Source organism: Mastigoproctus giganteus, chromosome 13 (genome assembly GCF_048544385.1).
Source record: "Mastigoproctus giganteus isolate SK-2022 chromosome 13, ASM4854438v1, whole genome shotgun sequence".
In the NCBI taxonomy this organism is placed as follows: domain Eukaryota; kingdom Metazoa; phylum Arthropoda; class Arachnida; order Uropygi; family Thelyphonidae; genus Mastigoproctus; species Mastigoproctus giganteus.
Genome location: NC_143587.1, coordinates 174,473,042 through 174,497,024, shown reverse-complemented (window position 1 = coordinate 174,497,024; position 23,983 = coordinate 174,473,042). Strand labels below are relative to the sequence as shown.

At 37.2% G+C, this 23,983-nt stretch overlaps 1 protein-coding gene across 1 annotated transcript in view; it reads left to right on the top strand.

Moving 5' to 3' along the window:
* Nucleotides 1-23,983, top strand: part of LOC150076622 (fibroblast growth factor receptor 1-like) — a 457,312-nt gene that overhangs the window by 353,000 nt on the left and 80,329 nt on the right. The window contains exon 12 of the mRNA XM_090387392.1: nucleotides 13,695-13,765. Coding sequence (XP_090243518.1) covers nucleotides 13,695-13,765 — 71 coding nt within the window. The remainder of the gene's footprint in view (nucleotides 1-13,694; nucleotides 13,766-23,983) is intronic.

Genomic DNA, 23,983 nt, shown 5'->3' with positions numbered 1-23,983 from the left:
CAGGTATTTTGAACGAACAGAGGGGTGAAGTGGAAGTGGGTTTTTTTTTTTTTTTTTGGCTGATGCTGCATAAGTTTGCTTTCTTGCATCAAATGCCTCTACTAATGCTAATGCTAATAATTCCCGCTCTCTCTTTCAAAACAGTCCGAACATGTACCGCCACCAGCCAACATCCATTTACTGTCCAACCTCAAACTCACAGGACCAACTTTTCATCTTCTTCATTTATTCCTTCAACTGCCGTTTTCTGGAACAACCTTCCTTCATACGTATTTCCTGAAAATTAGTCTACAGAAGTTCAAGTCCAATGTCAACAAATATCTTCTTTCCTCTTATCAACCTCCAACCCAAGCACTGTACCAAGTACTATAGGTTCTAATACCTCTCGTGTTTGTGGTTTACATAAAAAAAAAAAAATTCTCACTTGTGCATATCATGTTACTTGCTATTTGTGTGTGCTGTGTTCTTGATTGCTTATCTTTTTATTGTTTTAAATTTCAGTGAACAAAAATGTCAACTAGTTAGTATGTACATATTACAGTATGTATTAATTATTCCAATTATCATGGTATATTCTTCCGATTTTCACGTATCATTTAATTTTTTAATTGGTAAAGTAATAATGGGTAAATCTGTGCTTAATATATCTTTACTTTTATAGCCTGTGGATAATATTCCTCCATTTTCACTAATTAAAATCTCTGTTTAATAGAATTAAAATTCAGTTCTGACCAGTGCTTACTACACATCGTATAGTGAACGCGGTACTTTACTATGGTGGCTCCATCGTAACATGATTTGATTGTAAAGTGGGGGATCCATTGTATTTTTAACTTTTTTTACATGAAACTTCGGATAATTGGTGCAGCCACTTAATCGGGCCAAAATGCACTAATCCCGATGTGTCCCAAATAACCGGAATCGACTGTATTACAATATAACAAAACTGTTTGACAATTTTTTTCATTATACACTATTTTAATAATCCTAAATTCGTGGAAAGCTAAACAAAATTTTGGCCCATCATTTAAAAATGTTGCCCCCCCCCCCCGGCCTAAGACATAATAATTCTAGACATCTATAATGTTATCTGTTCCTTAGCCATCATATTTACTTCTGAACCCAATAACATTGTAGAGCTCACAGCACAAGAACCATTATCAAGAAGTGATTATGCAGTCATTAGTTGGAAAATGAAGGATGTTGCAGTTAAGGGAAAAGAATTCGATTTGATTTCAAGAGCTATAATAGTTTAAGAATCTGCATGGCACTCAACTAGATGATAGCACAGAGAATTGGGCTAATTGGAGTTCTGGTGTATTTTTAAAAGAATAGCTACGAAGGCCCCGAATGCACATATATATATATATATATATATATATATATATATGGAGGAATTGTCAATGGATGAATTATGAGCTAGCCAATTTAATATTAATAGAGAAGATGAAGATGCCATTACAAAGTTGTAGAGCAATATAAGTATTGGAAACCATAACATACTAGGTGACCTGTAAGAGTATCACAAAAAAAAAAGTTACGTTATGCTAACAAAGGCAAATTGAGGAATTACTGGCTAAGAAAAAAGTTTTTCACATAATTTCCTCAATGTGGGCACCTGTGCATGGTGACGGCGCCTCCCGGTGATGCTAATGGTCCTCCAGATTAGTATCCCTGGGATCCAATGCCAACAACCTAGTTTCCAGTCTAACATAAGGAATCCATCATGTTTGCCGTGTGCTGAAACCCATCATGTTTGCCGTGTGCTGAAATTCAGAAAGGGGAATCCTGGTGGTTGTGGTTGGTGGGGGGACACCACTTTGGCCCTTGCTTCGACAAGACAGGTGGTCCTGGATGGCTCGGCCAGGATCAGTCAGTCAATGAGTGCCTTCAAGGGTCAACCGTGTCAACACCATGGTCCAACAGAGAGGATTCAGTCTAGTAGTGGTGCCAGTAGCCCTGGCATCTCACTCTCAAGCAAATGTATTGCTTGCTGGATAGTGGGCATCCCATTTTGGCTCTGTGGTGGGTGAGGAGCCTGAGTGCTGAACAAAAATTAAAACCACTATTAATCCTAATGAAAGCATTCCTTCTGGGACCCTAACATGGTCCCTACTTATAAACTTGCACTTCAACACAAAAGACGGAAAACAGATAATATCAGGTCCAACACCCCGTTACCTGATAATGCACTCTCCAAGTGAGAAAGCTATAGGAAAAATGTCACCCTTCTTTATACATAAGTGTTGGCCCTAAAACTGTCAAAAGGCTTCATTCGGGTGACAGTCTTCTAGAGACTAGACATGACAAACATTCAGAACCGTTCCTCCGAGCTACATCTATGGGATGGAATTCCGATCGCAGTTACCCCCTTCAAGACACTGATCTCATCCTGTAGTATCATTGCCGAATGGGATCTCGTGGATGTGTCTGAAGAGAAAATATTCTGAATTGAAGCCCCAAAGAGTGACAGCTATGAAACAAATATTCATGCATAGGGATGGGAAACTTCCCACAAGAAACATCATCCTGACATTCAATTCACCAACATCTAATGATGATAAGCAACAATAATGATAAGCAACACATATTAACTGTGTGTTGCTTACGTATGTCCCAAGTGCTCTAACGGGCTTTAAGTGCCAGAAATATGGATGCTCACAAATGACCTGTTGTAGGGCCCTTTCATCCACTCGATGTGCTGCAAAGGACCACGAAACTTCATGTTCAACTACAGTACCCACCTGCATTAATTGCCAAGGAGAATACTCTGCTTACTTGCGATAATGCCAGAGGTGGAAGGAGGAAAAAGAAATTCAGACTCAAGGCAGAGCTAAACATATCCATGTGTAACATGGACTTCCATGTGCAACAGTATCAAAAGCTTCCTGAAATCCAATTATATGATATCAAAATTATTTTTTGCATCCAGTTCCTTTGTAACCACAGGATATTATCCAATCAGATTTGTTAGACAAGACTTCTCCTTAACAAACCCATGCTGTTTCTGAGCTATAACTGTAGTCTTGTCTAGATGATGATCCTACAGTGCTTCTTTAACCAGTGACTCCATTATTTTCTCTGGAACAGAAGTTAAACTAACTGTAACTATTCATGTCACAATTTGATCCCCTTTGTGAATTGGTGACACATTTGCACATTCTCCAACCTATGGGGACCTCCCCTGAGTCCACGTAGAGCAGCCACTCTCTACCATCTCCCACTCAACCATCTCTTTGTCCATTGCAGCAACTTGCCCTCAATGCCATACCACTCCAATTTGTACAGCAGTCTTCCATGTGCAACAGTATCAAAAGCTTTCCTGAAATCCAAGTATGATATCAAAATTATTTTTTGTATCCAGTTCCCTTGTGACCACATCGTAGTATCCAATCAAATTTTCCAGACAAGACGTCCCCTTTAACAAACCCATGCTGTGTCTGAACTATTACTGCAATCTTGTCTAGATGATACTGCATCACTTCTTTAACCAGTGGCTCCATTATTTTCCCCAGAATAGAAGTTAAACTAACAGGTCTAAAATTATTTGCATCACCCTTTGAACCACCTTTGTGAATTGGGGATGCATTTGCACATCTCCAGTCCATGGGGTCGTCCCATGAATCTAAGGATGCTCTCATAATTATGGCTAAGGATTTACTTCCCTTTTTGCCTCCTTCAATATAAGCCTTCATAATTGTGGTTTAGGGCTCGCTTACTTCCTTTGTTGCCTCCTTTAATATAACTGGATGGATCCCACCCATCCCAGGTGCCTTTCTTATGTTCAACTTAAACAATTTCTCCTCCTCTTTGCTCTTAGTTATTACAAAATAATTTAGCTCCCTGCTAGAGTTTGATAAGCTTCTGTACCCCACTTCCCTCCAGACTGGACACTCTAAAAAGCTAATGGGGCACCAGATACTGTTGGGATTTGCTGTCTCGTGCTGCAATGACCAGATAAAAAAAAAAACCCTAAACTATATTTCTTTTCTAAATCAGATCTTCTGCAAAAGCTATTATTCTAACTCATGGTGTCATTCAGTGGTGCTGGTTTCCAGAAATCCAGTAAAGATAGTAAATCCACACACTTTAGGCCGATATCCCTTACCAGCTGCATGGTAAGGGATATCGGCGTTAGAAAAGATTATCTATGTAACAGTATGGAATCTCTCTCAAAAATCATTTGTAATCAGTGTGGTTTCCATAAAACCATAAAAATTTATTCATTTTAGACCTTATGGTGAAAGCTGAGCATATTATAACAAATAAAATAACATATTTCAAATGAACATATTGTTAATATGCTCAGAATATTGAAAAGCTTTGAATACTTGGCATTATTCAAGATCTGTAGGCCATAGGACTTGAAGATCAACTACCAATGATCACAGAGTTTCATAAAAAAAAATTTAACTTTTCAAGTGCGTTATCATAGTGCTGTTTTACAATCTGTTGCCCAAAGAGATGTACCACAGGGATAGTACTCAGCACTCTTTGCCATTAGAATGAACAGTTTAGTGCAGAATTTTCCAGGTAATATCTAACCTTTATGTTAAAGTACTTGCAACATCTTACCATTCACAGAACAGTCCATTGAAAGACAACCTGCAGGTTGCAATAAACAGAATAATATAATAGGCTTCCCATAATGGGTATCATATATCAGTATCAAAACTACAGCCATTCACTTTTGTAAAATGCATAAAGAGAATATCCAGAACTCAAATTACTGCTGAGAACCCAGCCGATATCATGTACCAACAATACCCAGTTTTTAGGTCTGACACTTGACACTAAACTCACATTTCAGAAATGCATACTATAAATATGAACTGTGTACAAAAAAGCTAAACATACTTGGTCATCTTGTCTGTGACATGGGGAGCAGGGAGGCTGATTGCTATATGCTTGTTCACCTATACAACTTTGATTAGATCTCAGTTACATTACAGAGCTCAGCTACTCTGCACAAAAGACTGTTCGCATTTCTCAGTCCAGTACATTACACTCAGGATTGTTAATGAGGCATTCAGGACATTACCAGTTCAAAGCTTGCATATAGAAGCCGGTGATCCTCACCTTTGAAGAAATATGCTCCTCCTTAATTGTTGTTGTTGTGTTAGCCTGTAGAATCTCACTCTGGGCAAAGGCCTCCCCCAACTTTCTCCATTCTCAGTTCAATGCCAGTCTTGTCCATGTGGAGCCCATAAGGGATGTTAACTCATCTCTCCATATAGTTTTCTGTCTTCTTTTTCCTTTTCTTGCTAACCAAACAGTTTTGGGCTTATCCCAAAAGTCCTCTTGTTTCCTGGCTTTGATGTCCTGCCCACTTCCATTTTAAGGACTTGGATGTCTTGATGGCATCATTGATTTTAGTTTTGTGCCTGATAAAAGTAGATTTTGTTCTGTCTTTTTTGGTTATACCCAGCATACTTCTTTCCTTTGCATGTTGGCATGTTCTAAGTTTATTGCTTGCTTTGTTGTCAAAATCCATGTTTGGGCTGTGTATGTTAGAGTGGATAATATGATTGTGTTGTATAACTTCCTTTTTAGGCTGATAAGCAAATCTTCTTTTATCCATTGTTTCGTACTCCAATAACTTCTCTAAGAGTTGTTGATTTTGGATTCTATTTCTTTGTCCATTCTATCGGTGAAGAATATTATTTAGCCTAGATATTTGAACTGCTCTTCATAATTTAGTTTTTGAATCCAATGTTAATGGGTGAGGCTACATGGTTGGTCGTTATTTTATTTTCTCCTAATTAATGTTTAGGCCAATTTCTTTGCTTTTGCTGTTTAGACCTTTCATAATTTGTTCCAATTGTGAACTGCTTTCAAAGAAGTGGGCTATATCATCTGCAAAATGGAGGTTGGTTAGTTGCCTGCCTAATATGCTTATGCCAGTATCACTCCAGTCCAGTTTTCTGAATATCATCTCTAGTACTGACATAAAGAGCTTTGGTGTTATTGGGTTACCTTGTTTTATTCCACTTTCTATTTTGAATTTGGGTCCTGTTCACTCTAGCTTGATGGCTGCATTGCTGTTGCTGTAGATATTTTGATGAAGTCTGATGTACTTATATTCTATTCCTTGTTTTTGCAAAGCTATCATAAGATGTTGGGGTGCAATTGAGTCAAACGCCTTTTGGAAGTCTATGAAAGCTATGTAAAGTGATAGATTATATTTTTGATACTTTTCAATGACCTGATTAATGGTGTGGAGATGGTTGATGATTAAGAAGTTTTTCCTGAATCCTGCTTGATCATACGGTTGGTTCTCATTGGATTGGAGATTCTATTTTCGATGATTCTGTTGAATATTTTGTAATTATGTGGTATCAGACTTTTGGTCTGTAATTATTTATATCTGACTTTTCTCCTTTTTTGTGAATTAAAATTATTTCTGATGTTAGTCGTTGCTTTGGTACTATCTCTGTTGAGAATATGCTATTATATAATTTGAGAAGCTCAGGTAAGAGCAATTCTAAGCTAGTTTTAGACTGGTAGCTGATCCCTCCAGGTGCCTTACCATTTTTCATGTCTTATTGCCTGTTCTATTTCATTTTTTATAAAATATGAAATTTTTTATGATTTCTGGGATATTACACACTGTGGGATTGTCTAACTGGATATCTTCACATAAGTTTACATTTAGCTTGCTAGTATCTAGTTCGATATAGAACTCTTTTGCTATACTAAAGGTTTCAGATCTGTTTGTTTGTTATTTGTCCAGATTTATTTTTGAGGGGTTGGGATCCAGGATTTGCCATTGTTGGATCCATTTCTTGAGATCTTCAGGGAAGTGTTATTTTATTTTCAAAGGCTGTTTCGATTTGTTTAGTATTTGCTTCCCTTAGGTCCTTTCTTATTTCTCTTTTCACAAGTTTATTGAATTCAGCGAATTCTATTTTGTGTTTTGGTGACATGAATCTGTTTCTTTAGAGACTCTTTGCTTTATCAGATTTCTAATGTGGTCTGAAATATTTGCTTGTTTGCTGTTGTTTCTTTTTTGAAATGGTTTGGATGCTTTATTTATTGCAGTTTCAAGCTGGTCACAGAGTCTTTGAGTTCCAATTTCACTAATTGGTTTTTGTAGTAACAAGGTATTCCTCAGATTCTCTATATATTTCTCTTGGGGTTTTTTTTTTTTTTTTTTTTTAAGTCGGATCTTTTATGTCTTAATCATTTGTTTCTATTTTACTACTGTATAGTTTTGTCCATTGGATATTGATGGTTCAGCTGTTGATGATCCTGCTAACAAACTAAATGAATATTTTGCATCTACATTCACACATGAGGAATTATTCAGGGAGGGGAATGCCAGAGGTGAATTAAACTCTGACAGTGAGCTAGATGATTTTGTAATAACTGAGAGGAAAGTGGAGGAGAAACTGTTGAAGATAAAGACACCTGGGGTGGATGGGATCTATCCAGTTATATTAAAGGTGGTAGCAAAAGAAGTAAGCAAACCCGTAGCCATAATTATGAGAGCTTCCTTGGACTCATGGGAGGTACCCATGGACTGGAGATGTGCAAATGTGACCCCAATTCACAAAGGAGGATCAAAGGGCAACACGAGTAATTATAGACCTATTAGTTTAACTTCTGTTCCAGGAAAATTAATGGAGGCACTGGTTAAAGAAGCACTGCAGGATCATCTAGACTTCAGTTATAGCTCAGACACAGCATGGTTTTGTTAAGGGACCTGACCAATTTGATTGTATACTATGATGCAGTCACAAAGGAACTGGATACAGGGAATAATTTTGATATCATATATTTGGATGTTAGAAAGGCTTTTGATGCACATGGAAGACTGCTGCACAAATTGGAGCAGTGTGGTATTGGAGGCAAATTGCTGCTATGGATAAAGGGAAGGTTGAGTGGGAGAAGGCAGAGTGGTAATCAGTGGACACTGCTCATCGTGGACTAATGTTATTAGTGGAGTCCCTCAGGGTTCAGTGTTGGGTCCAGTTGAGAATATGGGCTGAGAGGTTGACAAATGAAGTTTAACATTGACAAATGTAAAGTACTACATATGGGAAGCAGTAACCCCAGAAGAACGTATCAACTCTGTGGTACTACACTGACAGTGGCAGAGAATGAAAGGACCTGGAAATAATTGTACAGGCAGATATGAAGTTTTCTCAGCAGTGCAGATGGTCTGCAAGAGTAGTTCATGGTGTCTTGTCAATGATATACAGGAATTTTTCAAGTAGGGATAAGGAGGTGATTATCCCCTTGTATAAGGCAATTGTCAGGCCACACCTTGAGTACTGTGTACAGGTTGGAGGCCTCATTTTAAGAAGGATGTACAGCTGTTGGAACGAGTACAGAGAAGGGCAACAAAATTAGTGAATGGAATGAAGAATTGCTCTTACTAAGAAAGGCTTAAGTTTTGCAGATTACAATGTCTAGAGACTAGGCACCTGCAATGTGATCTGATTGCGGTGTATAAAGCCTTGAATGGTTTTAGCATGCTCAATGCTGATGGGATTCTTCTTCTTGCTCAGAATCACCTGAGAGGGTATAAATTCAAATTGAGGAAAGACAGTTGTAAGAGGGATGTGCGGAAGGTTGCCTTTAGCTAGTGGGTAGTTGGTTGGTGGGACAGACTTTCATCTTTTGTTGTGGAAATTGATAGCCTAAATAAATTTAAGGGTGAGCTGGACAGGTGTTTGGAATGAACAGAGGGGTGAAATGGGAGCGGGTTTTTTTTTTTTTTTTTTTTTTTTGTCTGATGCTGCATAAGCTTGCTTTCTTGTATCATATGCCTCTACTAATGCTAATTACCTGTCTTTGCTTCCACTGCCACACTATTACATTGTGTTCATTGCAGTGTTTTATGCTACTAAGGTGGCTTTGAACTCTTTTTGCAGTTCTTCTCAATCCAAAGATCATAATCTATAGAGAGACTTTGGGTGCAGTAACAGTGCTGCAACATAATTTACACTCTTATTCACCTCTAGAGCAAATAAGATCTGATATTTTAACTTTATAGCAACAAACAATCCTGCTGGATTCCTGGAGATGTGGAATACCAGGTAATGAGCATGCAAACTAAGCAGTAAGAAACCCCACTGATACTCTGATCCCATTCAGATTCCTTTATTATAAGTGCTAAATGTGCAAAAAAAATGGACTGAAATTTGGCATAACCAGCTATACACGTTGAATTGCTTGCATTAGCAGCATTCCCTTGTTTAGGAATGACAGTGGTGACTGCTCTAATTCAGAAATGGCTGAAGCAAAATTGTAGTTTGGCATACATGTATGACAATCAGTTTCAGTGTCTGCAATGGAGAATGGATCAGTGTCGAGATCTTTCTGGCTTTGTCCATGATAAAACAATTGTTGAAGCAAGACTGCGGGTCCGTTATCATGACAACAGCCAGCATGGTTAAGTACTCCCATTCTGGCTCAACAGCAGTAAAAAAAAACTAGCCAAAGGTCACATTTGGAACAGCCACACGTGTTTGACACCTGTGGTGAATATCATGTGTTTTGTCCCTCAATACAGCAGCAATAAAGTGAAAAGGAGTGAGAATAATAAAGTGAAAAATTTGGAGGTTTGAGAAGAGTGAGTGAAAAGAGACATTTGAAATAATCAGAAAGCAGAAGAGATAGCATATGTGTTGCAAGGTAAAGGAATTGATGAAGAATGTGATAGAAAAGTTTAGGGGAAGGGTTCTGTAGGAGATGATATATATGGAAGAGATGAAAAGGATTGGAGATAGGGAAAACAGGGAAATGGTTATTGAATATATCTAGACTTGCTCTTATGCACTGCACAGATGATCTTCATTCACACATCAAGTTTTCAGAGATAGGAATACCAGAAATTTATCAAATTATAAGTGGAACATAAATTATTATGTGATAATTGAGAAAAAAAATTGGAAGAAAAACTGTTAAAAGCTGAAAGTAAATAAAGGGACCTGGAGCTGATAGAATTCTTTCAATTATATTAAGAGATGCAGGAAACAAAGATAAGCAAAGCATAATTATGAAAGCATTCTTGGAGTCAGCAGAGATCCCTACTCAAGTGTAAGTCAAAAATTGATATTTTTCAAAATGAAAAGTAGTTGTGTGGCTAAAATTTCTACATGACAAAAAAAATAGGTAATAACTTTAGATAATTTTTAAAATTTAATGTTACCAGGAAAAAAATCATCTTGTTCTCAGTTCTTTATAGAATCAGTGTGATGCACAAATTATTTCTTATTTAGTTTCTGCTAATGTTTGCGGCACATTGTTTATAGTGTCTACATGTTCTTGTAGTACAGTAGTCAGAAATTGATGGCACTTTCTTTTAATCAAAAGTGCTTTTGACAGTACTAGTAATCATGCAAAACCAGTTTTATTAATTCTTTAATAAAAAGTGTAGATATGATTCAAATAAGTCAAACGAATGTTGTATGAAGCTGAAATTGAAAATAAGTAATCTAGCAGAGATCACAATTATTTGTTGCCTATGCAATTAAATATTTCATTAATTTACTATTAAAAAATTGTTTGGATCATCCAGTAGTTTTGCACATCTCATCCAATTCAATATGCCAAAATGTACAAAATAGAGCAGTTCCAGCTAAGCCCTCAATGTACATTTTCCAATACACTGGTCACTATATTGTCTGATTTCCCAAGGAGCAAAACTTTTTTTTTTTTTTTTTATGTGAACCCCAAACACGAGAGGTATTAGAACCTATAGTACTTAGTACCGCGCTTGGGGTTGAGAGGTTGAGAAGACGAAAGAAGATATTTGTTGACATTGGACTTGAACTTCTGTAGATTGTAATTTTCAGGAAATATGTATGAAGGAAGGTTGTTCCAGAAAACGGCATTTGAATGAATAAATGAGGAAGATGAAAAGTTGGTTCTGTGGGTTTGAAGTTGGACAGTAAATGGATGTTGGCTGGTGGCGGCACATGTTCGGACTTTTTAAAGAGAGCGGGAATTATAGAAGCCAATTCAGAAGAACAGTGCCCACAGAAGTATCTGTAGAAGAGGCACGCATCAGAAACAGTACGTCTATGAGAAAGCGAGTGGAGAGACTCTGTTAGAGATGAATCATTAATTAACCTAACTGCCCTCTTCTGAATGGAATCAAAAAGCCTGAGAGAGGTTTTGGGGGCACCACCCCAGATGTGGGAACAATATTCCATGGGAGGGCGGATTTGCGATTTATACAGAGTGAGCAGCTGTTTGGAAGAAAAGTAACGCTGAGAGCGAAAGAGAAAAACCAAGTTTTTTAGATGCAGAGGAAGCAATATTTGTAATGTGCTTGTGCCAAGAGAGAGATTAGAAGCTAGGGTTATCCCCAAAAGAGATGTATCATTTTGCCTAGAAATCGGAGTGTCACTAAAGATAAGCATAGGAGCAGAAGAATCCTTTTTGTGAGATATAAGACAAGACTGAGTTTTAGAAGGGTTGAAATCAACTAAGTTGTCTTTGCCCCACTGGAGAATTATCTGAAGATCGGCATTTAAGGAATTGGTAGCAGATTTTTGAGAAGTTGAAGCTGATTGAGCAGGACAAGGTTTCTCAAAATGGAAAGTGGAATGCAATGTGCTATCATTGGCAAAACTATGGATAGGATTTCCAATCAATGGAAGAAGGTCATTAATATACAAGAGGAAAAGAGTGGAAGAAAGAACTGAACCTTGGGGGACACCGACATTAGTGGAGAAGTTAGAAGACAGAGAGCCATTTACCACCACCCTCAGTGAGCGATCAGAGAGAAAACTGGATAACCAATTACTAAAAACAGTTGGCAAACCATAAGATGGAAGCTTGTTTAAAAGACCTTTATGCCAAACACGATCAAAAGCCTTTGAGATGTCAAGAGCAACTACTTGTGTTTGCTCTGGGAGTCTGTGTACACTTGAAGCCAAATTGTGCTTGAGTATCTACATATCTGTAACTGTGATTTTTGTTCCAGTGTTTAAAGTAGTATTACAGGATCAGCTTGACAGAAGTTGTGTGGACAATAACATCACAGCATAAACTAGTTAATGGGAATTTCTGTCTCACCAATCTGCTACTATGATGCAGTAACAGAGTAACTGGATGGAAAAAAATAATTTTGACATTGTACGCTTGGATTTCAATAAAGTTTTGACTGTTCTGCATGAAAAAGCAGAACAGTCAAAGGTTGTCAGGGTGACAAATGACAGTAATCAGCAGATGCTACTGAAACAACAAAATCTAGAAAATTTAGGCAGGTGGACTGAGAAGTGGCAATTGAAGTGTAATATTTACAAATGCAAGTTACTGCACATGAGTAGCAGTAATACCAGAATTGCATACCATGCACATTTGGTATGGTACCACACTGAAGGTAGTGTAGAATGAAAAAGACCTCGTCTAATTGAACAGTCTGGCATGAAGTTCTCTGAGCAGGCAGATGGGTTGCTAGCAGGGATGTTCCTGGGGTATGTGGTGCCCGGGTGCCAATTGGAATCTCGCACCCCCTTTAAAATTTTCTTTATGTGTATGTAAGTTTCCGGTTTTCAGGCACTCCCTTGAACTTTGATGCCCGGGTGCAGTGCACCCCTTGCACCCTTGAGACAGCCTGACCCTGGTTGCTAGAACAGCTCATGAGGTTTTGTAAGTGATATATAGGAATCAGAAGGGATAAAGATGATTGTTCCATTGTATAAGGTGCTGGGTAGTCCACATCTTGTGTATTGCATATAGGTCTGGAAGCCTCATTTTATGAAGAATGCAGATATGTTGAAATGTGTACAGAGAAGTGCAACAAGATTGAGGGGATCAAAAGGTTGCGGTTACCAAGAAAGAAGTTCTGCAAATTGCAACATATGGAAACTAGGCACCTGTGAAGAGATCTGATTGTGTTGCTTAAGGCAACACAATCTGATCTCTTCACAGGTGCTCTGATTCTGTTGCTTATGGACTGGATTGAATAAGGTATCATTAGCTGATTGCATCATTACTCCTGCATGTGCTCTCTCTCTCTCTCTCTCTCTCTCTCTCTCTCTCTCTCTCTCTCTCTCACTCACACACACGTGGGTGGAGGACAATTTTGAATTGGAAGAATGTTTGCAGAATGTATGTATGGAAATTTTCTTTCAGCCAGCAGGTAGTTGATTTGCTCATTGGAACAACTTCCATCTTGTATTGCCAGAAGTGGGGAAATTGAAATAATAAGAAAGGCAGGCAATTTATTAGATTGGGTGAACAGAGTTGTTGGGTTTTTTTTTTTTTTTTTTGCTGATGCTGTGTTAGCTTGCTTTCTTTAATCATTTGCCACTACTAATACTGATTTCTTTAATACATAAATTTCCTTTTTTAATTTGAAGTTTTGTGAGGTGTGATGGTCTTAGTGGCTGCAAACTGAGAAACCAAAGTAATCTAGTATGATTGGAAGATGGAGTATGCAGTAAGTAATCATCACTGTGACTTAAGGAATTTTGGTGAGCTAGAAATTGTTGTCAATGTAATTTAATTTTAAATCTAATTTGTGGAATTCCAAAAAAAATCTATAAGCAGAGGAAATCAATCTCTAGCTTTTTGAAAGGGAGCAGTTGTAACTTCAACCCACTACAGAAAGATAATGTCTTTATATGATGAAGAGGATTGATTACACAAAAAAACAAATTGGTGGAATATTAGGTTTACTATATTTGTTTGTGAAACATAATTTTTTTTTTAACTATGGTTTATTTTAATAGGGGCGATTGCCAATTAAATGGATGGCCCCAGAAGCCCTATTTGATAGCATCTACACTGCTCAGAGTGATGTGTAAGTGATTTTTTTTGTTGGATTTTTCTTCATCTTATTAAGAAATAATCATACATGATTATTTCTTAATGAGATGAACTTCTTAATTTTTACATCTTGTTTTAAGAATAATAAAGGGAATGCATTGAAATCATATGCAGTTTAACAATCTTAGTTCTCCTCTTCACTGAGGAAGTAAATGTCCATAGCTGGTAATCTAAAATTTAACATTTAGCTACTTTATATGCCAAATCAGAGTATATTTAACAAATTGGGCTGATAGTACATTCTAAGTACAGTAAACTTAAAATCCAGCACCTTTGGTGATTGGTCAATGCCAGATTTTAAAACTTCCCACATATTAGAGAGTTGTACCTAGTGATTGATAGTTTTTGAGAAGCTGATTTTGAATATTAACCCTAACAACTGAACTTACAAATGTTTGTATTGACCAAAAGATAGTTATCTTTTGGTCAATAGAAACAATCATTGATATATAGGAATCAGGACTAGTCAAAATATAGATAACAGTTCAATTTATTAAATGTCAATGAATGACAGTAAACATATTCAGCAAACGTTGTCATGTTACTGAATGTTGATTTTGAATGCGTGCCTAGCACAGTATCATACAGAATATTAATGAACTTGATTCAAAGAAAAAGTACTTTTGCAATGGAGGATAAAAAAAATGAACTGCTCCTGTTAATAATTATAATGAGGTATGTGCACTCTATCAATTTACATGACATTTTGATTTTATTAATATATTGCAGAGAAATTCAATTAATTTTTCTTGTGTACTTAATAAGAAGGATATCTAAGTTTTGTTTTTGCTGTCATTATAACTATAGCAGAGAGAAAAGGGCAGGTGGCTCAAGGCCACTCACTAAACCTTTAATTCCATGGCATTTAGTTTGTGGTAAGCCAAGGGTAGCCTTGAGCTGCCTGTTGTTTTCCTTATGTTTGAGTCATGCACCTGACAAGTTTCATGCCTAGTTATAATGCCTGAAAAAAAAAAAAACTTGGTTATGTGGAAATAAATCTATTGTCTGAGCATATTAGTAAGTCGATGTGTATGGAAGACATTAACCATGAATTTAATCATGCATTCATTTTTCTAGCTCTTTGCTCTTAGCTACTCTAAAGTGACATCACACTGGCCATCATTTCACAAAAACATTGTACGACCAGCCACGTAGCTGTAATTTGCAAGAGCAGCTCATGCTAAGTTATGAAGTTTACTGAATAAATGATAGCACTAAAAGAGAAATTATAAAGTACTTGCAGGAGTGTCTTGTCATTTCATCTGTTTTTATGGCCAGCAGGATTTAAGTAGCATAGATAATTCAATGGTCTTAATTCTCACAGCAGAATAAATGATTGACTGTTTAAAAGATGAGGCTGCTATGACAGTTTGTTTCAGGACTAACCAGTTCCTCATTAGATAATAGGCGGCTTACAATGACAGCATTCTGAAAAAACAGACCGTTTTAGCTATATTGCAACTTTGAAATATCTGATTTTTGTATGCCTGTTGTCTAGAGATGACCTGCTATCTTGTGAGGGACCAGCTGTGATTTTCACAGCTAGTCCAGAAACAGCTGTCATAGCAGTCTCATCATTTCAACAAATAGCAATTAACCTTTTGGCAAAGCCATCTGTTTGAAATTAGTGCAACATCAGGGGAGCTTGTTGCACCAACAAATTTATTCAGCTATAAGAATTAAGATCATTGTATTGTCATCACAGTTTAAATCCTGTTCGTCATAAAACCGAATGAAAGGACTTAGGTAGTCCTGCAAACATGTGAAAAGAGAGATTCACCCGGGTTTTTTTTTTGCATGAATTCTTAGACAAGTGCACTTCTTGTATGAGTGCCTTAATGCTTTTTTAATATTTCTGGATTCTAATTTTTTTTTTTTTTTTTTTTTTTTTCGAAAATGTCGATTTTTTAAAATATTCGAGATTGTAGAGTGCCAGATTTTAAAGAGTTTTCTATAGCTGAATAAAAACTACAAAAAGAGGTCTCTTAAAATGAAAAGCAGTAGTATTGTTTGATAACACTGTTAGGATAAATAGTTTTACATTAAAGAGAATATCAGATAAAATACTTGCCAATCATCTAAGCAGTGATTATATGCAGCAAAAACTATGAAATATAGATGTACTTTCTCTGCAAGAAAATCTACGCGTGGACTGGTATTTACACAGGAATTATTTATAAGTACCTATAAGTAAATATGAAAATAAATTGTAAGTTAAAATTCTGGTATGACCATCTGTTTGTTTTAAAGAGAATTTTAACTTAAAAGTTGTTGCAATCTCAAAATTAACTACCATATAGATTCAGTTATGCAGTCAAGAGATGCATAAACATGAAATCTCCAGGTCCCAATGGCATTCCTCAACTATTTTGTTGAGAAATATATCAAGCTAGCCAGTTCCTAAAAACTTTGAAAAATTGCTCCTTACAAATTACACTATTCTTTATTTTGAAAAAAAAATTCACGTATGTTTTCACAGAAAAGGGTATTTCTGAATCATTTTCTAATGATTAGTTCAAAAATGACCTGCTCAATGTTTCCATGATGTTGGGTTTCTTAAAAAATCACAAGAAAATTTGATTTTCACAAATTTTTATTCACTTTGCAGAGTTTGTACACTGAATTATAGCAAAATGCCACTTTTACCAGACATTTATATTTAAATACATTATTATTATTATTATTATTATTAGCCATATGGTGCAAGGAAGCCTGAGGCTTATGCTGCACCAGCCAGGGGGAGGGGGGGGGATCAACATTGGCTCCATGAAGCCGAGTGGATCTGTGAATAACGTCGTGTGAAATGAAAAAATAAAATTAAAGCTTAATAAAATTCCAACTCAATCCATAATTTTAACCTTCAGCACCCCAGATTTGCCATCCTCATTAAAAGCTGGCTATTTAAACTGCCAAATTCAGCCTTATATCCCTAATGCCATTCGTTGTTTTAAATGCCAAAAATATGGACACTCGCAACAAGCATGTAGAGGTGATGCCATTTGTCTAATTTGTGGTTCCAAGGAGCATACACAAGCAGCATTTAATGGCCTCAAGTCCTGTTTGGCCCAACTGCAAAGAAAGCACATACCCTGAGGCATGCAGACAGGTTATGTTGATCATGCCCAGTCGTTTATATGCATCTCATGCTCGAAGCTTCTATTCAGCAGCAACTCAAACAGACGTATCAATACCTCCCAGCACATCTCTAGCTAACTGGGTTAAAAATACATTATTAAACTCTGGAAGAGACACACATCACACTAAAACCAATGAAGTGACCAACACTTCAATCAGTATCCCAATTGATACTTTGAGACCATCACGCATGACAAAAAAAAATTAAAAACTACTAAAGGCAACAAGAAACCTGAATCATCCACTAATACTCAGATACTCAGATCATGCAAATGACACTATGGATACCGGACGTCCCATCTTACCAAAAAAAGACCGAAAAAAATGCTCCTTAAACAAAACAGTCAGATGAATCGTCCTCAGCTAAACCTAAATGAACTACAGCATCTTACAATGGAATTGCAGAGGCTTTCGTTGCAACACTGACAATATTCAATACCTAATTAACCGATATTCTCCAGTTGCCCTTTGTTTACAGGAAACTTACCTAACCTCACATTCTCCTTCGATAAAGAACTGTTGCCTTTATCGAAGATATCAAAATACAGGTAATGCTGCCCATGGTGGTGTGCCAATCCTAGTAAATTCAAAGATCCCAACTAAACATATCTCACTTCAAACTGAAATAGAAGCTGTTGCTATCCGTATAATTCTCCATATTGCAATAACACTTGTCTCAAACTACCTACCACCAAACCGTACTTACTTTTTAAAAGATCTTGAAGACCTCTTTATACAGATACCTCCACCTCTCTGTATATTAGGGGACTTTAACAGGCACCACCCCTTATTGGGCTCTTCTAAATCAGATAGATGGAGTCATCTAACTGGAAGCTTTTTAGAGGCATTAATCTCACTATGCTCAATACTGGTGCACCAACACACATACAGCACCCAAGGACACACCTCAGCAATATATCTCTCAATTTGTTCACCAGTACTAGTCCCGACCATAGAGTGGTATGTAATAAATGATTCCATGGGCAGTGACCACTTCCCAATAGTATGCAACTTTTTGAAATCACAGACTCCTTCAACTCAACCCTGCAGAAAATGAAAATTTGTTCAAGCAGACTGGACAAAATTTCACTCATCAATCGTCCTTGATGAGGAAAAAATCCGCCTCCGTCATATTGATAATGTGACAGATTACATCACGTTGCATCTTCTAAATGTGGCTAAATGCACAATACTGCTATCAAATCCCCTGTGCCGAAAGCATTATAATTACTGGTAGAATGAGAAATGCACCAAACCAAAGAGAGCAAAAAATAAAGCCTGGAATTTATTTCAACAATGTCCGAGCACAGTCATTAATTATAAGAAATTAAGGGCAAAAGCACGTTTCGTACAAAAGCAAGCAATGAAAGAATCCTGGACTCATTTTGCATCCACTTTTAACAGAAATAGTGATCCCAAAATAATATGGAAAAAAATTAGACAGCTGTCTGGTAAGTTTCCTACCATACCTTCTCCAGTCCTCTCCTGGAATGGCCAAGATCCCTTAGATGTAGCTAATGCTTTGGGCAATACTTTTACTGAAATCTCAGCAGCATCAGCCTATACTACCTCATTCCAAAGAATTAAAAATGCTAAAGAGAAGCTTGCTGTTAATTTTCAAACTGCCCGCCTTCTCCCATATAACAAACCTCTGCAATATTCTGAACTTTTGCATGCCATTAGAACAGCCCGTAATGGTGCTGCAGGACCAGATGGGATTTATGTCATGCTACAACATCTTGATGACAAAGCTTTGCATCTTCTCCTGGTCTTTTACAATCGTATATTTTTAGAAAATGTTTTTTTGACATTCCTGAAGCATGGGAAAGATGAATCCAACTCCCATAGCTATAGACCCAAATCTCTCTCAAGCTGTCTCAGCAAAATCCTTGAGAAAATTATCCACAGCAGTCTTGTCTGGATAATTGAGTTGGAACAGCTAATGGGCCATAGTCAATATGGCTTTCGTCAAAATAGATCATGCTTATGGTGAAGGCTGAATTTGCCATTCGTAATGCTTTAGTTAAACATGAACATCTAGTAATGGTTTCAATAGATATAGGGCACCTCCATAGCTAGGTGGGCAGTAGCAGCAGCAGTGCATAGCACATGCTTCTTGATTAGAAGCGTGAACCGGGGTTCGAGCCCATGACCACCGCATATACCCTGAGCAATACGACCTTAGTTGCTAATGCTCCTAAAAACCAAACAACAACAATAGATATATAGAAGGCTTTTGATACTACCTGGTGGCATGTGGCATGGTATACTTAGTGATCTTTACTTTCTTATACTACGGGGCAACCTTCCTATATTTGTTCAGCACTTTCTACATACTAGATCATTTCAAGTTCGATACCAGCATACCCTCTCCGCAACGTTCAGTCAGGAAGAAGATGTTCCACATGGATCAGTAATGAGTGCCACTCTTTTTGCTCTTAGAATTGATTCTATCATTAAACAGCTTCCAAATACAGTTGAGACTTACCTTTATGCAGATGTCCTTTCCATCTCATGTCATTCCCAAAACATGAGATCTATTGAAAGAACAGCTTCAGATAACACTTGATAAAATACAATGGGTGAGCCTCAATGGCTATCAACCCTCGCAGTAGAAAACAGTTGCTGTCCATTTTTGTAGCCAATGCAAACTTCATCCAGATCCTGAACTTCAAATTTCTAATATCTCCGTCCCAGTCACCAGTAACATCAGATTTCTAGGATTAACCCTTGATAATAAGTTAAATTTCCTAGATCATATTAAAAACGTACAGACTTCCTGTCTAAAAAAGTTAAACATACTCAGAGCTTTATCTGCCCAAACGTGGGGTGCAGATCGTACCTCCCTGCTTCGGTTACACGGGGCATTAATCAGATCCCTCCTCGATCGTGGTGCTCCCATCTATGATTTGGCCAGAAAGAGTGCATTTTGCTGGCTTGATTCTGTTCAACACAGTGCTTTGAGAATTGCAATTGGTGCATTCAGAATGTCACCAGCACATAGTCTCTACATTGATGCTCACGAGCCCCCACTAACTTTATGCAGGAAAACACTGTTACTGCAATATTGCTGTCAAGGTACAAAGTTGTGCCTCTCATCCCATTCAGTCATACCTTTTCAATCCACCATTAGAAAACTTATACAGAAACAAACCTAGCATAGTAAAACCAGCTGGTCTTCGCCTTCTTGAACTGGCACAGGTTTGAAATGTTTCCATCCATTCCGTACAACAGGTTGCAACTTATGCTCAACCACCATGGGCTCCTCCTACTCTTCCAACCTGTGACACTTACCTCTATTGATGGAGAAAGAATATTTTGCAAGCATCAAATATTATTATTAGCCATATGGTGCAAGGAAGCCTGAGGCTTATGCTGCACCCACCAAAAAAAAATTTGAGTTACCCTGTGTGTGTGTGTGTGTGTGTGTGTGAGAGAGAGAGAGAGAGAGAGAGAGAGAGAGAGAGAGAGAGAGAGAGAGAGAGAGAGAGAAGAATGATGATATCCAGCTCAGGACCCTGGGTGTGCCAAGCCCATACTCACCAGATGTGAGCCCCTGGGATTATCAAACAACTTCATGCAGTTCACACTCAATAAGGTATATTGATTTTTCCCCAATTTATACAGATGGTTCTAAATCAAATTCAAATGTTGGAGCAGTTGCAGTGTTCTCAACCGTTATTTCAGCAATCCTTCCATCCGAATTCAGTGTCTTCTCAGCTGAATTATATGCAATCAAACTAGCTTTAAAAAAAAAATCTCTATTCTGAATGTTCCTTAAAATCTGTTATTTACACTGATTCCCTCAGCATGGCATTATGTAATTTCTTAATGAAGCTCACCCTGTTCTAGATGAAATCAGAAGCTTATTACTACAAATTAAAGAACGCCACAAAATAGTCACTTTTTGTTGTATTCCAACACATTTTGGTATTTTAGGCAATGAACTGGCCGAAAAAGCTGCAAAATATCCAACCATCTTAGATTCGGCCGCCTTCCTTGTCGACATGCAGGCGACGAATGTGTTGTTAAGCGAGTTGTACGTCTGACTTAAGTGATTGTAAGTTTCCATCATAATTTTCAAGGTCTTGCCACAGCCTGCTGGAACAGTTAAGAATATTTTAAGCAGTGTTGTGTTAGTTCGATCTGTTATTCAATGTATACCTTCAAGAATCAACTTGCATTGTTCTCTATTTGTCATTCGAACCAACTTGCACTAATTGTCACTAGCCATGACATTATCTTGCTGCATACCACAGCAGATAGCGAGTTTGCCAAAATCATCATTGTTCTCTTGAAGTCTGTTACTAGCATCGATTGGACTTTGAACATATTCCTCGCATTTCGTTTGAGCATTGCCTTTATCGTCCATTTTGATGCAAAGTTTTCTACAATACTCTGTTTTGTGAATATCAAGGTCTGACTCGTACCTTTTGCAACAATTCATAAAGTACCCTTCATTTTCATCGTATATCTGAAGAACGTGTTTGAATCCAAGATATCAACCATTTCATTTCCGAAAGGCCAGAAAAGTAAAACCATCTCACGTTTATGCTCTGCCAATTCAGACATTTCATAGTATCGATACCTTATGACTGGCATCTGTTTTCTAGGTTTACATTGTCCCTTCACAACATTGTATTTCACTGCAAAATCAGCCAAGCAAAGCTGACAGAGCTCCATCTTTTGGTCTTTTCTCATATTTCTGTATAATATTTTCATTCCATATCAGTAGAATCATCACCGAGATTTTCTTCAGCCATTCGCTTCTTGCTCTTCTTACTTTTCTGACACTCGTGAGGCCAAGTAGTAGCAATGTACACAACTTCTCTACTAGCCTCAGACATTGGCTAGTGAAGAAAATACGAAGCTGCATCTTGCGAGCTCATTTGAGTGCTGTTCAACACTTTAATGCTAAGGCATTTTAACAAGTCAGTGTAGCCTTGATCTGGATACTCTTCTTGCAGTTTGATCAACTCTCGATGCAAATAGCTTATGCCTCTGTTGGTTTTGTTAACATATTCAACAATGTATGATGCGCATGAATGTTTCTAGAGTATGCACTGTAAATCCATGTTCGAATTTAATATATCAACTATCCAAGGATTGAAAGTCCAAAGTTGTGTCATATTTCTTTTCATTAGAACGGTAGGTCTCTTTCAATCCTGATTGAATAACATCCAAGTAAATTTTCATATATAACTTGTGCTCTTCTAGAATCTGCTCGAGTGTATCATAATGCTTCTCTTCAAGATCTTTCTTATATTGTTGAAAACACCATTTGAAACTTAGAATGTCAATTGTCTTGTGTGTTCATCGGTATTAAAACTCGAGTTTGATCCATGGGCCAATATAGAATATTGAATCTGCATCGATCATCATCCTTTTTAAAATAAGTACAGTCAGGCCTCGTATAGCACGAAAGTTGTGTTCCTAGAAAGTTGTGTTCCTCGTGCAATGCAAAATCGTGCAATATAAACAACAGGCCCTATGGGAAAAATAGGGTTAGGTGCCGACCACCCAAGATTTGAACACACATTAATAACCAAAACATTACCAAACACAATAAATAATCGTAATAAACGATTAAAATACGTAATAAAAAATATATTTTTTTATTATTATTATATTATATTATAATATAATAAATAATACGTAAGTATTTTTTACGAATAAAATACTTACGTATTTTATTACGACTATTACGTAATAAAATGTTGCTAATGCTTTTGCTTCTATTATAAGAAAACTTGTTTTTTGTTTGATTTTCTATCCAAACAGATGACAGCCGTTCCATCTCTTCCAATTCTTTGTGTCTTAATCTAATGGATTTTAATGAGTTGTTCCTGCTATGAAAGTTGTTTTTATTTTCTCTGCATTCTTTGTAATTCTCGGGGTTGCCTCATTTAGGTCTGTAGCACGTGCAATATCACATGGTCTTTCATTTCGCTCAAAGCCTTTCACAATTTCATATTTTTTCTCTATCGCCAGAGGTGGACTGGCCATAAGCCTTACCGGGGAAACCCCAGTGGGCCAGAGGCCGGTGTGATTTTGGCCATACCCCATAGTATGAGGCCACTATAAATTTTTCCAGGTAAGAATTTTTGATCCAGGCCGCCTCTGTTTATCAATATTGCTTTTTGCAGTGTCTTCACCAGGACACTTCCTTTACACACCTTTTTAAGTATTTTACTCATTTTTAGGGAATAAAGCACAATTACAAAACGAGGAGGCACACTTGATACACATAAACGAAGCTGTGCATGTGTAGCAACTGAATAAACAATACCGTAAAGGCAGAGATACACTATTAACACCTCACATTTTACTAAAGCACATTTCTAGGGGTTACTACCATAAAACAATAAAAACAATTTCTGCTAGTGGAATCTGTTATAAACTGGTAGTAAACTCGATCTAATTGCATTTGTGATTATACCAATAGCTGGAATTGTGTTGGTTTTTATGTTATTATGGTGAAATGTGTTTCCCCTTCACTGATATAAAAAACATAAATACATTTTCAGAATCTTCTCTTCATTCCTATCGTGTTGCATTTGGTTGGGGTGATTCTGCGTTCGACTGCCATTTCTTGTAAACACAAAGGTGAATCGTGCATAAGCGGATTCGGTTCGTGTTATATAAGATATCGTTCCCCTATTTATAAATCATGTATGATCGAATTCGTGTACTGTAAACACGTGTTATATGAGGACAGACTGTAAATGTATGCTTGTGCACTTGATTTGAGTAAGACGTCTGAGGATCCAAAGCATCAATGCTGCACAATTCATCTGTTTCTAGTCTTTGGCATATCTTCCGAAACCAATTCTTTAGGATCATTTTGTAGCCACAGCAAAATGTGATCATGAGGATTGCCACAATGCTTTAACCCTATAAGAAGCTTGAAGAAATCCATTACTTTGAATTTCCCAAAAGGATTGTACCTTTTCGATTGCAGTATATGCAATATAACGTCAACTAGTTTGAGGTATGTTACACGTGACTGGATCCTTGTTGACTAGCTTCATACGCTACAATGCTGTCAATTCTTTCA